General features: G+C 33.2%; 1 protein-coding gene across 3 annotated transcripts in view; it reads left to right on the top strand.

The window, feature by feature from the left end:
* The window catches only part of SNX29 (sorting nexin 29), a 138,235-nt gene that overhangs the window by 6,425 nt on the left and 113,731 nt on the right, over positions 1-18,079 (top strand). For 2 of the 3 annotated variants that reach the window (XM_062588537.1, XM_062588538.1), the window contains exons 4-9: positions 1,316-1,440; positions 7,475-7,655; positions 9,640-9,710; positions 10,612-10,860; positions 13,130-13,502; positions 14,126-14,244. In XM_062588537.1, the coding sequence (XP_062444521.1) occupies positions 1,316-1,440; positions 7,475-7,655; positions 9,640-9,710; positions 10,612-10,860; positions 13,130-13,502; positions 14,126-14,244 (1,118 nt within the window). Of the gene's footprint in view, positions 1-1,315; positions 1,441-7,474; positions 7,656-9,639; positions 9,711-10,611; positions 10,861-13,129; positions 13,503-14,125; positions 14,245-18,079 lie in introns of those variants that run through there. The other variant, XM_062588539.1, reaches the window with a different exon arrangement.

The raw sequence follows: 18,079 nt of genomic DNA, 5'->3' as shown, positions 1-18,079 counted from the left end.
GCTGCTCAGTTTTCTTGCTTTCATTTGTAGTACATGTAGATTTTTTTTTTCAATAATATGAACTCTTTCACAGAAACTAGTTTCTGTTCTACTTTTTCTGATCAATCAAGTGGATTATTTTTGGTCATGTTACCTGCTAGGATTTCCATTTTTAACAAGATTGTTTCGGCAATAATTAATTACAAATCTTCAACAATCAAATACTATTTGATTGATATTCAACTTTATTAGTATTTCAAAGTAAAGTTTTTCTAACATAAACTTATTTGAAAGCATTTTCTTCTAAAAGTTCTTTTGTTCACATAACTATGCTAGTTAAGCCTCCTTTTATCTCCATAAGTCTTCCTCCTCAGCCCTTGTGTTTTTTGTGTGTCCCGGAATAGAGTTTTACAGTTCTAGAATGCGCAGGCAGTCCTGAGCCACTTTGTCAACTGTTTATATCCAACTGCTTTGACTTAGTTAAAGTTTGTTTTAGTATTTAGCTTTAGCAGCCAAGTGACAGCCTTCTTAAAACTTACTATGTATTTAATGGTAAATAAAAACCAAAGAAAATAAAACCTTAATTAGACAGTTTGTATTCATGTGCATTATACTTTAGACCTTACTGTTCTCTGAAGGTTACAGTAATAATCCTTGTTTTGACAGGCTGAGTTTTAAAACTGTACTTTTGTCACGATGTTATATATGAAAAAATTTATTTACTAAATAGATTATGTTAAAAAATTATACTTCAGTAAGTTTTCAATAGTGTTGTAGAGAGCAGCATAAAAAGATGAAGATTAAACAGATCTTTAGAAAAATCTTCATTATTTTGCTAGGCCTAAGACTTCTGAGGGGCATTAAAATGTATGTTTGAATTTGTTTTCCTTGGCTTGCACCTGATAGACTATGATGTGATAATACCAATAACTAGAAATTGTATGGAAAGTTTTAGCATATTTTTTGAAAACCATTGTTTGTATAGTACCAAGTATATTTATGAAAATATAACTGCATTGCGTGAAAAGTAGATAAGTTGAAGCTAAAATAACATGATTAGCAAGCATGCTAGAAGTTGATGATGACTTTTCAAATTCATTGTTAATTCTTCTGAATAAGTAATTCATGTACCAGTCTTGAATTAGTCATGATGAGACTCTGGGGATCAGTAGATTATACTGCTTACAAATAATGAGATTAGTGCAAACAAAAGATCTTTGTGTATAAATAATGGATCACCTGTACATTCTTTATTCAGAGATTTGAAATAAACTTACTATATTGAAATGTAGTTGAGTGTTCCTTCCACATGATTTCTGTAATAATCACATTGCAGAGTCACTTGCTTGTGTGCTCAGTTTGAAGCTGTGTTACAGCATGGTCTGAAGAGGAGCCGAGGATTAGCATTGACAGCAGCAGCAATCAAACAAGCAGCAGGTTTCTCCAGTAAAACTGAAACAGGTAATTCATTAATCATAACCATTCTATTTTAAAATGTTAATGAGTAGAAGTAATTGATGTAATCTCTAATGGGAGTTGTAAGAAATGAATGAAACTGCAGGCTGTTGTTAGCATAGTTGGTACTTAGATACTGGTTATGTTGTGAAAATGGTTATTGCTGTCTTAATCTAGTTTAGCTTTCATACCAAGTTTCTCTAGAAATTTTAGTATTTGGAAATCTGCAGTTCTTACAGTTCCATCATGAAGAATATCATTGGCAACTTTATCTTGACATCTGATAGGGATAAAAATTGTGTAACTGTGCTGATTACTGTTGAGAATGAAATTGCAACAGTATAGATGTATTTTATTCTGTTCTTTGATTATCATTTCATTTCACTGTAGCATTTTGAACCTATAAGTATTGATGCCATTAAAAAAAACTTAATTACTTATTTTGAATGGGTTGTTTTTATTACTTTCTCTACTTTTTAAAAAGTGATTCCTTTCTTTTTGTTGCCTTCTCATCACCTCTAAGTTCCCCTTATTTTCACATCAAAAATCTGTGCAGCTGTTCGTATCATCTTCATCAGTTTTACTGTGAAGTCTGGAATATAAAGAGTCTTTCAACTTAAACTGGATACATGTTTTATAGTAAGGCATTTCTTTTTGGCTTTTCAAAAATCCCTCAAATACAACATATATCAGAATTGTTTCCATGGTACTAAAATTATTAATGCACTGTGATCTCTACTATACCACACAACTGCATATAGTGGATGTTACATTAAAACTTAATGCTTTAAGATATATTGCTATATCAGTACATTTGTTCCCCATTGATTATAGGGTGAAATGTTGGGTCCTGTGTGCTGGCTTTCCTGTTAATATGTTTGAGCCTATAGATTTAGCTTTCTCAGAGAGATAAAATAGTTATGCTTTTAGAGAAGTTTTTGAGCTTCCCATATTCAGCTCCTTTACCTAGTAGTGGTGGGATGCAACACTTGCAGGTTCTGAATTAACAAGTAAGGAAAATTCATGTTTTTATACAACTGTTACAGGATTTCAGCTTTTATGTCTTTTTTCCCCTTAAGTTTGTGCAGTGAGTGGATTGGATACTCTGTGGTCTCTTTCAGTCTCTGGGTAGTTTCCGTTCTGTTTTGTTAGCTTTTTAATAGGTAGAGATTTGGTTCTTTTTTTTTCTTCTTTTCTTTTTTTTCCCCCTTCAACTTGCAGTTGAATCTTGTTTTGGTGCAGAGAATGCTTTGCCCTCTTATGCACTCTATGATTTATGCAAATTGTTCTGTATTGAACTTGAAGAGATTCCATGTAATCCTTATGGTTTCTCTCCTATCTTTTATTAGTGTCAAGGATGTAGGAAATTCTTGGTTCTGTCTCTTGAGATCTTTCAGCCTTCAAACATAGGAAGGTGTGTCTCGGCTGTCTGGGAACTTTATAGCAATTTAGATATGTATTCATGTATATACAAAGTCTCTTATTTGTGGGCATGTAAATGAGATGATGTGGAGGAAGAAGAGAAAATCAAGAAAGTGATTTATGCTTGGTGAGTAGAAGAAGGAAACATTTTTACTGCTTGAAACTTTAAGAGTGAGCAACACATGGAAGTTCAAGAATAAGAATGTGGCTGCTTTTGCAACAATCAAACTGAACATTGTATAATGACAAAGAGTCTTTTTTTTTTTTTTTAATGGAAATTACTGGGTACCATTGTATTTATTTCTCTGAATTAGTACTTTTTTTCTTACTCGCTCTCTTTTTTTTTCCTTGAAAACAGTTACAAAGTACCTCTTTTTTTTTGTCACTTACAAGCAGGTGATTCTGGTAGGATCTGTATTTGGTTCTATCTCACATAATCACAGGTATCATCCTTTTCTTTAACACAGTAGAATACTGATGTTTAGGCTGCAAGTCCAGGCTTTCACAGTAGAAGAATCATTCAGTAGTGCTTTTCATTTAAAACTAACAAATACTTCTTGACAAACCTTACATTCAAATGGTTATAAAAAAAAGTATAGTTGTCCTTTTTGCAGCCAATATTTTTAGAATTTTATTTTGTTTTCCTTACTTGAAAATAAAAATTTTAAATAGAAAATCTGGAAAAAGTTAACAAGAACTATCACTTAAAAATCTTGTTAGAATTTGTTAATACTAAATAAATAAAAAAGTAATCTGATTTGATATCAGTGAGCAGTATGGTCGTGACAAGCACATAGAACTCTCTTATTCTCATAAATTAAACAATCCAAAGAAAACCAGCAAACAACAAAATTGGATTTCATCTTTGGTTTACAGCAATTTGAGAATCTCTTCATTTAACTCCAGTTAAGGTTAAATGACACTGCTGTAGCTAATGTCGAAAAATGGTTGCATTCCTTGCAGTATTCACTTTTCTTTTCATATTAGGACAATATTGTTGAAAGGTTCTAAATAACTGAACTCATTCTCTCTCACATCTCCAGCCACACTATTAATATTACAGTGGCTTTATTGGAGGTTCTAGACTCTTTGAAACCTTTCTGTCAGTATTTTTTTTTTAAATAGTGTTGTTTCTACACTGAATCAGAGGATGATAGACTAAATCATGTTGGAAGGATTTTCAGGTCTCGAGTTCAGCCTTCTGCTTGATGCAAGGATCATTTGAGGTTAGACAAGGTTGCTCAGGGCGTTTTCCATTTGGACCTTGAAAACCTCTAAGGACTGTTCAACCTCTTTGAGTAGCTTGTTCCAAAGTTTGACTGTCCTCATGGTGAAAAAGCTTTTTTTCCTTATATCCCATCCAAATATTTCTTGTTTCAAGTTTTGCCTGTTGTCTCTTGTCTTCCTGCTCTGTGCGGCTGTAGAGAGGCAAAATCCCTCTTCTTGCTGACTTTCTTATAGGTATTGGAGGGCTTCTAGATTTACATCTTTATATATCATAAATTAATTTATGAATGGTAGAACATTGTGGATGATACTGAGGGCTAATATAGTAATAAAAATACTAGTTGCTGTGGTTAGAAATGAGAATGACTGACTAAAGCGTATGTAGTATAAAATTAATTTATCGATGCTCTGAATTAAAGCAAAAAGAACTGATGTTTCCAGCCATAGCAAAGAATATAGTACCACAAGACACTCATACGAAATATGAAACCATTTTCTAATCAGCTGACAAAACTCACTTAAATGTACAATGTAAAATGCCATCTTTATTCTTTTTGCATCAGAAGGCACTAAATCTGGCTTCAGAACTGATCTTTATGCTCTGTACATAGCTTCAGACATTACTATTTGATATATATCTGCTTAGTGATATAATATGTGGCATTGTAGTTGTTGAAACTGTCATTAAAATTGCACCAACTATTTTTTTAATTTATTTTTTTTACAAAGTGATTAATGTTTGAGTGAATTGTGTAACTTCAGTATTTTATCTGCCTGTGGTACTGAAATTAACATAGATCTTACTTCTGAATACCATGTATTGAATTGTTTGCTATAAGAAATTGTATCACTGGTTAATATTTTGATTTTTTTGGGTTTAACTCTACTCTCAAATAGGAGAATGATGTAATGATTTGAAAATCACAATTACACTACTGTTTTTATTGTGTATGTCATGGAGGGACTTGAAGTATGGAATGTTCCCACCCAATTTCCATTGCCTAGATTTTTGATTAAAACTGATGATAAATTGAACTTTGAAGATTTTCAAAATCCTGTAAATCTGTAAATAATCATAGCGCTAGGAAACACTGAGTTTCACTCTAAGCACAAGGGGAAATCTGCTCGTTTTCTCTATTCCTGTAATATTTTCACTTCCTTCTTTTACATTGTTTTGATTTTTAGTAAGACAGAAGAATGAACTTCATTGGTCCACAAAACCGATATCATTAAATCACTGAAGTCCTGATGCAAATGCAGCATCTTAAGGAGTGTTTTATTTTTAGATGTGCTCACATTTTATTTTTGTAATGCAGACACAAATAAATTGAAATCAAATGGATAGAACATACAATATTTGAATGTTCTCATATGTTTTATGGACCTCCTTATCCTTTCCATGGCAACGTGACTAGTCTTAGTTCAGAAAAGTATACTTTTAGTTTTGCATGTGCTGGTAACTGTACACTGTTAGTAAAGTATTGCATTTATACAACATTTGCATGACATTTGCTGAAACCTAAGATAATGCTGGATCCTTCGAGTCCAGTACTCTAGCATTTTAGAGAAATGTAAAGCCCCTTAAGTGGAAAGTTGAGAGCGATCTCAATACGTAGCAACTTTCTTTCTCACCTTTTTATGTGTTTCCTGCATTTCGTGCCTTTTATCTCATTTAGAAGAGCCATGGGGTATTTTTATATTGCTGTCAGACTTGTTTGAAAAAATTTTAGTTAGTGGTTCTAATCTGGTTTTGTGTGTTTAGATTTCTAAAATAGCTTTTCTAACTTGTATGTGACTTCCAGCAGAGATTAAGAAACAAAGCCATATCCCCAAATGATCGTATTTCACCAACAGAAGATATAACCTATAATGAAAACCTATTCAAAGCCTGACCTCGCACACTTTCATTGAAGAGAAGGAGAAGCGTCACAGATGCCTTTTCTTAAAACTTTTAACTACAATAAAAAAAATAAAAACCTTAGATGGTAAACAGAGAGAGGCAGGATCAATCTCTTTTTGGCTGTCATGTGAGTTTTTTTCCATATGTCTTTGAGGAGATTTGATACCCGTCTTTAAACTTTTATGCCATCTGCATTGTGGTTATGATCAAGTCAGCATAATATTTGAGGTGATGTTGTACCACTCATTCCTACAACAGAAGTATTTTTCTCTTCTTTTGTTACCTTAAAAATATTGAGCAAAGACGTTCATTAAACTATCAAAAGGAGCATCTGCATTTCTTCCCTGAAAGATAGATGTGTTTTAAATTTTCTGTGGAATTTCTGAGTTTCTCAAATCTGCTTTTTTCTTCCTTTGTCCTCCTTCAAGACCTATCTGCCTTTTTTTTGAATCTATTACTATGTTACTAATTGCACATGTTAAAAGCCTTCTAACTGTTAAGTTGTTTGACAGTTCTAGTTATACAAAATCAAAAACCACATGAAACTTGTTGATACTGGTTTTTAGTGTACTTTCAAGCAGTATTTTGTGCAACATTAATGGCTGATGATTGCCAAAATTTACCATATAATAATGATTCAAAAGGCTTACAGAATAAATTATGTGATTTTTGGTTATTCTTTTCACCCTGAGAAAATGGGAAGATATGATTTGGAATAAATATGTCCTTAAAATATATGTTGTTACTCAGTTAAGAAACAGGACTTTAAAATACTAGTTTTTTTTATTGTACAAGCACAATTACTGACACGCAGATTTTTGTTGCATCTGGCTGAGAAATTTGAAGCAATTAAATTTTATAAAGAGTTATTAAAAAATAGCTTTATCAGTGTTTGAGGACAGGACAAGGAAAGTGTTTAGAGGAGAGTTGAATTAGTGCCATTAAATTCAACTTTTTTCATCATTTTAAATAGCAATACTCTGATTCTGGAGCCACTGATTCCTTTGGAACTGGCTTTCAACATTTGGCAGTCAGCAGTAAAATAGAGTTCTAGAAATTTTTTTCTTTTGCATAGTATGTTCACAGCTGAACATGTAAATGTGTATGGGTGAAATACTGTTTAAATGTACTTTTAAATGTAAATTCTCTTTAAAAATGTAAGGCAGAATGTATGTATTCAGATTTTTTTTAAATTTTTTTAATGAACTAAAATAGCCTAAATTCTGTAGAAGTAAACAACCTACTTAGCTGGATAGTTGCACGAAAATGGTAAATAATTCATTTTTGCTCAGCATTGTTTCCAATTACCTTTTTGTTTTGTAAAATTGCATAGCAGATGCACTCAAATGGAAGTAATGGGAGATAATTTATCAAGTTATGCTGATTCTGAAATAAGACTGGATGAAACTTGTAAAATATATTTCAGTAGAAGAAAGTAAGATAGAAAAAAAAAAAAAGTGTGCCGAGGGTTTTATTTTTGTTTTTTTCCAGAACCAGTGTTTTGGTATTATGTGAAAGAAGTTCTGAATAAACATGAACTGCAGCGCTTTTATTCACTGAGGGCAATTACTACAGATATTGGTAGAGGCCGGGCTTGGTTGCGCTGTGCGTTGAACGAACATTCTCTGGAAAGATATGTTCACATGCTGCTTGCAGATAAGAATCGGCTCAGGTACTGTATTTGGTATCTTTGTAATGTAGGAAATGTGCATGCATTGACAAATGAAGTATTGAGACAGAATATATATATATTTATAGTGTGTGTGTGTGTGTATATATATATATATATACACACACATTTTTTATATATATATATAAAATGTAAAAAAAAATACATATATATACGCACACACACACAACTGTAACAAAACACCACATTAATCAGTATTCTAGTGAAGCTATTTAACATCTCACTTAAAAAAAAAAAAAAAAAAATTTTGATAGCCTACTTCAGCATTTGAGCTGAAGCCGGATTCATTCTTGTGTGTGATACTGGCTTCTATCCTCGTATTCATTTCCATTCTCTTCTCCAGTTCCCTTCCCTACTCTTTCAAGAGTTTTCCTCACTGAGGACACTATGATTTGAGGTGCCCCTCTCATTCCCACAAAATAGCAACCACTATTGCAATCTTTGTCTGTCTTACAAATACATCAATGGTAATTGCCTATATAGAGAGGCTCACCCTGTAATGTAAAAAAAGCCCTGTCACCTAAAAAAGCCCTGTCACTTGGGCAATATGTATTGCGTATTAATCACTTGGAAGTGGTTTTACAGCAGTTTGTGAACTTTATTCTCATAGTAACTGTAGCATCAACTTAGCCTGCCTTGTGAAATCCTAAGGTACTTTGGAAGTGTAAAATACACTTAAGCTCGTACTTTCCTGAGTTCAGTTCCATTTGATACTGCCCTACCCTTCCTTTTGTTCTTGGAAACTTGTAGTATTGTATTCTTCTATTAATAATTTGCCCTTGATCCAGCCCAATGAATTGAACAGACACACATTCTGTTTGTGTCAGTTAATGGCTTTGTTAGATAAGACTGTTGCCTATACTGAGCTCTTCAGTACCTCCTTTTCATTTTCAACTGTTCAGCCTTTCATGGCTTTCTTGAGAGATAAATGTTTGATTATAAAATTAAATAAAGACAAAAGAAATAACAAGGAAGAAAAGCTGAAAACTCATGTGAGAGATCAATGACTTGAATTGCTAAGTCTCTGCTTATTACTGTCATGTTTGTAGGTGCTGTGTCAGCTTTGTCAACACTCTCTTGGGTGTTCTACATACTCTCATTTCTAAAAATACTTTATTTTAAAATGCAGAAGATTAAAATGTTATCTGTTTTCAGATAGGGTTCATAGAATCAATTTACATCCTCAACTCTTGTCTCTTTTATATGCTTTCGAATAAATTAGTCAAAATTGTTTAACAAAAGTTTTATTTTCTTGTTATGTGTTTTAATACTTTTTTTAATTGAATGTCGATAGTAAAAATATAGCATACTGTTTATCAAAAGAATCATATAGGAATCATAAAATCATAAAAGAATCACACAGAGTTTATTCAGAACAAATCAGTCTACACATTCACTGCAAACTTCATGTTAACTTTCTGATCTTTTATTATTATTTTTCACTGACTTGCATGACTGACTTTTTAACTGATTTTGTTTACTTAAGATAATAATTTTCTTTTGAATATTGAAATAAATCACTATATCAAGTGGATCTTTTTTGTTTGTAGCCATGCATTCTAATATTTTGTAAAATAGCTTGAGAATGGCTTGGTAATTATGGTCAAATGTGGTCATTTAAAATTATGTACCATATAGCAATTGTGACTGTTACTGTATGGGGCCCTCGTTGCCCTGAGTGACTATTTTCTCAGTAGAAAAATGGAGAGTGCACAACTGAAGATAAATTACTGCTTTAGTAATTCTCGTACACTTTCACCTGAAGAAATTTTTGTTTATTTAAATAGGTTCTGCTATTTCAGCTTGTCTGACATGACTTCAGACTTTCTATATATTGCAGGGTTTCAGAGTCATATTGTTTGGTGTCCTAACGCTTATTTTTCAGAGTTTTCATTTGAAGTCATTTAAAATGGAATATATGGTAATGTAGGCTGTAAATTTTTTGATTTTACCTTTCAAATTATAGTGTCTTCTATGAAGACTGGTCTTTTATGATGGATGAGGAACGTTCTAGTATGATCCCTACAATGGCAGCTGGTAGGACTGACTTAAATATTACTGTTCATTGAGAACTTATATATTTTGAGATGTTATTTCTGTTTTTGGTTGTGAAAAACTTCTTAAATACACTTAGTTTATGTAGACAATGTGCATTAAATGTCAGGTTTTTGGTGGGTTCTCTAGGATATTATACCAGTTGGTGTTATGAACTGGTGTACTGTTAAAATACTGATCTTGCCTGTCCACTGCTGCTGAAAAGTCTTTTGCAGATAAAAGTTCTAACTCTTCATCAGTCAAGGCTAACTTTTCATTATGAACTATGTCAGTTAAATAAATAAATAAATATTGTTCCCAACTAGAAAAGAACATTAAAAATAAATATGTGAGAGGAGAATTAAGAGTCAGAAATGATAACAGAGGTGACTTATTTTTCTGGAATTTGACCATGAAAGTGCCTCAGTATTACTGTTTACATCTGAGTTTCTCTAATACGTAGTCATGCGGTTCGTTTTGAAAGATAGAGTTCACAGGAGTTTTTTTTTCTTTTTTCTTTTTTTTAATAGGGTTTAAGAACTTACAAATTTGTAATAATATTTTATAGAACATAAGAACTGACAAAGTTGCAGTGAAATGGATTTAAATATCAGGTTATAAATAAACGAGTTCGCAGTTCTTGCTGCATACTTAATGTTAGTGAGCTGTACAGGTGTCAACATAAATTCAGAACTGATTGCATCAGCTTGAATAGTACCTAACAAAGAATGAATAGTAGGTGAAAGAATAAAAATTCATATATGGAGAACTGTGGGAAGATTTTTGGGGAAAATATTTTTACATTTTGTATTTTTATATTACATCCTTAAACTATCCATGTGACTTTTGTATGAAGCATGTAGTGGGTTTTTTGGTTTACTTTTTTTCTTTCTTTTATCTGAAGGTCTGAACTCCATTCTTTTTGCAATCAATATTGATAATAAGGATTTAAATGGGCAAAGCAAATGTATACCCACAGTGTCTGATCTGTTAAAGGAATCAACGCAAAATGTCACCTCGTTATTGAAGGAATCCACTCAGGGTGTTAGCAGCCTTCTTAGAGAGATAACTGCATCATCTGCTGTCTCCATTCTAATCAAAGCTGACCAAGACATTGACCCACTTCCTGTTCTGTCAAAGAATGTAAATGCTGGTAAGCATTTTTGCAATGTGAATGTCATTCAGAATGCTATAAAATCTTCAAATGTGTTTAAATCCTTTTCTCAATTAAATACAACTTTAATACACTATTGTAGAAGGAAAAGAAAAATCTCTTAGAAATAAATGTAATACACATGAACTAGTTGAATGTGAGATTAAAAAGAAGAAGCTTTTTGGAATACTGGTATGAATAATGGATAATAAATGTGTATTATAACTTCTTGTTTAAGTATTTTACTTGTGACTTGTTAAGACAGATTTCTAATTCATAACATTATGCCTTGCAATTTCTAGTGTAAAGATTTGTCATTTTCAGTATGCTCACATTGGGCACTTAATCTTTGTCAGTAAAGAACTACACTACCATTTATCTGTTGTTATATATCAGATTAAAAGCTAGCTTGTAAGATTCTTGAAAAAGTAGTTATGTTTATAGTCTGAATTCTCATATGAAATAAATAATTACCACAAATGAAATTTTACTTATACATTCTTTTTACCTTTAAATGTGCTAGCGTTGCAACCATCTTGTAGGATATTAGTTACTAAGCAGGATTTGAAGTATTGATTTGCTATAATTTGAAATTAATCTAGCAAAATGTGATATTCATTACACATTTTCAACTCTGAAAGTAACAAAGGAATATATCATCATTGTTTCCAGAAACTAAACTGAGACAATGCTTTGCTTTTGTAAAGGTGCACAAGCACAGCAAGGTACTGGGATTTTTGTATCTTTTCAATTAAAAGACAAGGTTTTCTTTAAGATTTTAAAATTTAAATTAGTTTGATTATGACAAAAAGGAAAAAGAGAGGGGGGAAAGTGGTGTAAATAATGCCTAGCAGGAATAGATGTAGAAAACAGATTTACTTTTCCTATTAGCATTTAAAGTGGACTGTTGTCTTAAAGCAAAGTCTTCTAAAACAAACTGAAGTAAAGCTTTTGTTGTTCAGGGCTTTCAATGAGACTAAAATAATACTTGAATTGGGATAACTTTGATCATATAGAATAGATTTTAAAGGAGGAGTAACATGGTAGTTGACCATATGTTACGTATGCCTCTTTGACATCATTTATGATATATGCATACAAATACAGTACATAGACTGTACAGTGTACAATAAAACTTCACTTAAATAGGTATGTTTAAATGCCATAGTATATGGAATATTAGAGTAAGTCAAATGTTTCCATTAAGATAAGTGCTCTTTGCTAGAATTCTATGTACATTCAGAAGGGCCTGTGGCTTCCTCTTGCTCTTAAAAATTCATTAATGTCTCCTATGAATATATAATAGTGGGACTTGAATTAAACAAAACAGTTTAGTTGCGATGTAACTTGTCTGGGTAAATGATTTTCTGATGGTTCTTGGAGTACTCCAATTTTCCAAGAACTTAGCTTCATATGCACATTTTAACTGGTGAGAACAGATTATTATTTAAAAATACTACAGTCACAGGGTAGATGTACTCTTATTGGAAAGGATTTCATTGTATTTCAGGACTAAACTAATTAGCAGAGGGAGTAAATATATTTTTTTTCCCTGAAAATTGTCTGTTCTCTGTCCAGAATATAAATAAAACTATCTCTAGTTGCTTGCAAATATTTATTTATTTCCAGAAGTGTTTCATGTTGCCTTTGTTGTGTAGGCATGTTCTTCAGTAAGCATTAACCTTAGTCCCTAGGGTAAGGTGGCTGGAAGGCTAACCTTAAAATTTTTTTTATAAGATTGTTGATTGTTTTTCCCCTTCCAGTAAAACACTATCTTAAATGCACCTCCAAAATATCTTTTCAAAATCTGAATTATTTAAGGCATATAAAATAAATGTGTTAAAGATTTAAAAGTTCATGTGTACAAAAGATGATAAAATGCCTTGTGGATTTAAGTGCCTTTCGTTTTGTTTCCTATCTTGCCTTCTGTCATTCTTTTTGGTATTTTAACCCATTTTTATTTGAATAATTACTCAAACTTGAGATATTTGTTCTAAAATGTCCCCAGAATTTTCTTATCTAAAATAACGCAATAAACTTTCATTAAGCCATGATTAAAAAATAAAGATTGCTATTAATTATTTTCAAATTTCAGGCGACTTTTCAGGATTAAGTTTTCTTTAATCAATGTCTGAAAATCATAACTGTTCACCCTTTCTTGCTCTTTTAATATCAACTCTTCTTCTTTTAGAACTTAAGCTCTTTTAAGGAAAAAAAGTTTCTTTTTTTTTTTTTTTTTTAAATATGCACACCTTTCTGTTGCTACCAGATTTAAGATCTAAAAAAGACCGAAAAAAGAAGAAGAGAGTGACAAATATTATCTCATTTGACGAAGAGGAAGATGAGCAAAACTTTGGGGATGCTATAAAGGCTCTGGTCACAGGAGAAAGTTCAGAGGAGAATTCAGACATGTCTTCAGTTTTTGTGTTACCCTCATCTGAAGGCAATCTTGAAAAATTGAATGGGAATGAAAGTAACCATTTGTGGAAAAGCAATTCAGTGTTTATGAATGGAGAGTATGAATACCAGAAACTAGATGTGAAGAGTATTGATGATGAAGATATAGATGAAAATGAAGATGAGCTGTGTGGAAAAACATTAGGAAATAAAGGCACAGAAGGTGAAATTGGAGCTTCTGGAAAGTAAGTAATTTTAGTGAAGGAGCCAATAATAATTTTTCTCACGCTCTCTTATAACCTCTCCCCCCCATTTGTACTTTATGTGTACTGTCAAATTCATTTGGCTAACAGAAATCCTGGAACCATCTGGACTAGTGGACTAGTGTGGTGGTGGTAGTTTGGTTCTAAGTTCCACTGAAAATCAGAATTTTGAGTTTTCAAGTTGGATGTTAAAGCTAGGCCAATTCTGACTTGAAGTTTTCTTAGTATGATATCAGCTAGATTTTGGCCTCACAATAAAACAGTGCCTCTTAAATAGAGGAAACCTGCTAATATCAGAGTATATAATTAAATAAGACAATCTCATAAAAACTTTAGATACTGATATTCCTTCTTCATCTCTGACTGAGATTCATTTGCAGAGCAGGGGGGAGGAGGAAAACACTGCTTTTCGTCTGCTTTGTGATAGTCTGTCCTGTGGATTTGTGATGTTTGAACCAAGAAACTAGCAGGCAGGGTGGATGGGTGCGTTTTTTTGTTGTTGTTGTTTTGGTTTTTAAGCAATGTGCCTGAAAGAAATGAAAATGTTGTGAAAATTAATGTTGACTATAAGAATACTTCTTAAAAAAATTTTTCTTTAACTCTAGGCTTCATGAAACCAGTGCTTGCAGTTCACAAATATGCAGTTGGACTCCTCTACAGGTCCTGAACGATGACTCAGATGTTCTATTTCCTGTCAGTGCTGTTGGCTCTTACTCACAAATCGGTAGGTATTTTAATTTTACCTGATTTCAGAATTTCCAGTGTGAGACAGTGGTAAGAAATACGAGATTGAAAGAATACAGGAGGTATCGCACAGCTGGGATTAGGTGGGGGGGATAAATAAAATTTATTCTGGACCTGGATTAAAGTTCTCCATTTGAGTAGCCTTGCACTTAGCTCATCTTTAAGGTATCTACTTGAAAAGGATTTATCAATGTCGGAGTAGAGCAGAATTTTGTATCCAATTTGTGGATGCCACTAAGGTGGAAGAAGCTGCAAATGTGTTAGAGAATTTGAATTCAAATTAATCTTGGCAGATTGGAGACACTCTCAAATATTGGATGCAGTTCAATACAAGTCATTATTTGTTTAAATACAAGATGAAGAATAATTGGCTAGAAAATACTTCTTCAGAAAAGGATATGGGAATTAGAGTGGGTCACAAGCTGGTAGTGAGTCAGCAATGCTGTGCTTCAGCAGTAAAAGCACACTTTGTACGGAGATGCCTAAATGAAAGTGTCATTTGTAAGATTATGCTCATTTGGCTCTGAGGCCTCAGCTGCAGTACTGTATGCTGTTTTGGGTATGATGTGGATCAATTGGAGAAGTTATTGAAGAAAGCAATGGGAAGGATCAGAGGTAGGAAAACATCTGGATCTTACAGCTAAGATTTTACAAAAAAAAAAAAAAAAAAAAAAGCAAAAGGAACTGGTAGTGGTAGGTCTTGAGAAAGGCAGAAGTGGTACTAGCTTTCCTATATCTAAAAAGCAGTTGTGGAACTTTCTTGTACGTTCATGTTAGATATAAGCTGCTGTTTTCTTCTTGTTAGATAAAATATATGGATGGCATAGTTGCCCAAATCCCCAGGGTGTATGCTTGGTACAACAAGTTAACAGAGATTTAGTGTAGTGCAGATTTTAATGTACTAGGTTTGGCATCTGCCAGCTTTAGCTGAATACTGAAAGATATAATACTTTCTTCTAGAGTTTTTCAGTATCTGTATTGGTATTAAAAACAAAACATACCCACCAAAATCTGGCTTTTGAAAAGGTTTGCTTAGCTCTTGAGATAGCATTAATTTGTTGTATTTGGGGACATAAACTGGAAGACCCTGCTAAAACTCACTACTATTATTGTCCATTAAGTTGATGAAATCAAAGACATACAAGTTGGAGGAATAAAATTGGGAGTAGAATGTTGTTATTTTGCTGGTTGTTTATAAAGCCCTGCTTATATAAAACCTTAGATATATATTCTTATTTCAGTGACCACTAAAAATATGTCTCAGCAGCATTCATATAACTTGTTTTAATGGTAAAAATATTTTCTCATTTTTCGGTGTACAGTAAACATTCCAAGAGTTTCAATGGTCCGTTAATTGAAGAGCTGTGAAAAAATGCGGTTTACTTTTTAACATTCCATAATTAAGGTGATAAAAATAACATAACTCATATAATAATGTTATACTGCCCTCTGCCATATTTTTGTATACTGTATATATTAAGAAGTGCCAGTATTTCAGAAAAATAGAAAGTAATTTTCATTTTTTTTCCCTTGTCCTTCCACATTATCCATTTCATAAAGGAATAGATTTAGAAAGCATTAGGTAGTTTGTTGCAGAGTGCGTATGAACTTGTTCTCTTAAAGGAGTTTATACAGACACTGTTAGAAATAGACCATAGATTTATAAATATTGATGGACTATTCCAGATTGAAAACTTGGAAGACAAGCACATGTTACTGTTTATATTGGGGGAAAAAAATTGAGAGCATGCAGTTGAATTAGGGAACTAGTAGCCACTTAAATGTCATAATACCAGCATGGAATCAGGAGTAATCAGTCAATATCTGAAATCAAAAGTCAGAGACCAAGTTAAGATTTCATACTGGAAACAGATTACCAGAGCAGCCAACAGTAAGTGTCACAGGGACTTACTTCTGTTAAGGAGATGGTAGAGAGTCTTTGTTCATTGTATGTGACCATTTTTCTGGTTTTAACAAGGCCTGCTGATAACTTTCAGTTCTTGTGTTACAGAGATAAAAAGTAAGAGAAAAGAAGAGAAAAAGAATAATAATGCACTATTTATATATTTCATGCAGTCAGCAGTTTGTATCTCAAACGCCATTGACTCTTCCAAACTGAAGAGTCTTAGCCTCCTTGTTCCTTCCTTGTCTGAAAGCTTTCTCTGTTCTGTTAGTTCTCGTTGCCCTTCACTGTATTTCTTCTAGTTCTACTGAATAACTTCTGAGACTGGAGTACATAATGCTGGAGTACCAAGTAGACTTATACAGAAGCATCATGGATCTGTTGGTCTCCAGGTAGTTTTTGGTAGAACTCTAATTATCCGGTCTGCTACAAGTGACCTTTCATTCATTCATGAAAGTTTACCTATGTAGATTGTATGTACTTCAGTTCTTAAACTATTTCCAGCAGGATGTCTTGACTAATTGCCAGCCTGACTAATTACTGCTGCAGATAGTATTTTAAGTGCAGCCCGAACAGTAAAGAGGACATTCTAGTTAAGTGATGCTTTGGGGTAGAGGGATAGTGTAGTGGTTATTACATGTGCTTTACATGCTGAAGGTCCTGGCTTCAAGCCCCAGTGAACCAGCACCAGGAAATCTGTGGGAGGCTGGATCTCCAGAGGTCCCTTCCAATCTTACTGATTCTGTGAAATGTGAGTGAAATATGAATCAAAATAGGCAGAACTCGGAGTAGACTGTATTTGAATCAACTCATTGAGTTACCACATGAGAATGACTTTTCATATACACTTAAAAGAGAACATTGCAAAGGTAAAATGGTTAGTAGCATTCTCAGTACAGTACCTTTCTATGATGGGCTCACGTGCTTATACATTCAGAGCACTCTAACTTAGCCATTTGCTACTCAACTGCAGAGTTTTGTGCATCAGTTCTGTGCAGTTCACAGTTCAATGATGTTCAGTGATATTTTCATATACTGTCAGGAATATTGCCTTCTACTCTGTTATTATCGTAGCTGGTGTAATATTGCTTCGTCTCAGACCTGTTTTGTAGACAGAGCTTGGGTACAAGAGAGAACCAATTTCAGGCCCATTTTGATTTGCTATATTCAACTCTTTCTGTCCTCTTCTCTTGTGGTAGCCTCTTTGTCCAGTGTGCAACCCAGAACACCATGGTATTGTGCTGGTGAAAGGAATAGTCTTCAACACTGTTTACAAACAACAACACTGATTCTGTTATCTGATTTCCTGATTTCAACTTTCTATGCTGTCACTGGGCCCTTCTGAACAATCCTGTGCTGATGGAGATCAGTTTGCAGGCAGTTTTCACTAATAACCTTCATGAAACCCAAACGGCAATAGTGACCAATAGGGACAATGAATACACACAGGTATGGTTGCTCTCTCCCTGGACATAATCAGAATTTAATGAGGTTGAAAGCCTTAAGCACCTGTGTGCTTGACTTTGGAAGATACACTTTTGCTGTATGAACAACAGAGAATGTGGGATAATTTTTTCGGAAAGCAGTTCAACCCAATAACTGAAAAGTTGATCATTAATATGACACTGCTGTTGCTAAAACATACTTAATGTGCTCTTCTCAAGTATATAATTTAACCTATTTTTTTGGTTTACACAGATAAATGACAAGACATATACATTAGAAATACAACCTTGTATATTGTGAACTATGCCAGTATGAGCATTTTCAGTTCTAGTCTGTTGCAATGCTTCAGAGAAGTTTCAGGACATATCATATTTGCATGTACCTGTAGGTGAGAAAGCTTGAGTAAAAATTCAGTTGCCTGAAAGAAAAAATGTAATATGCAGATAGGAGTTGAGCTTCAGTAAAC

This window comes from Rhea pennata, chromosome 15, assembly GCF_028389875.1.
Source record: "Rhea pennata isolate bPtePen1 chromosome 15, bPtePen1.pri, whole genome shotgun sequence".
Taxonomy (NCBI): Eukaryota; Metazoa; Chordata; class Aves; order Rheiformes; family Rheidae; genus Rhea; species Rhea pennata.
This window is presented reverse-complemented; position numbering and strand designations above follow the sequence as displayed.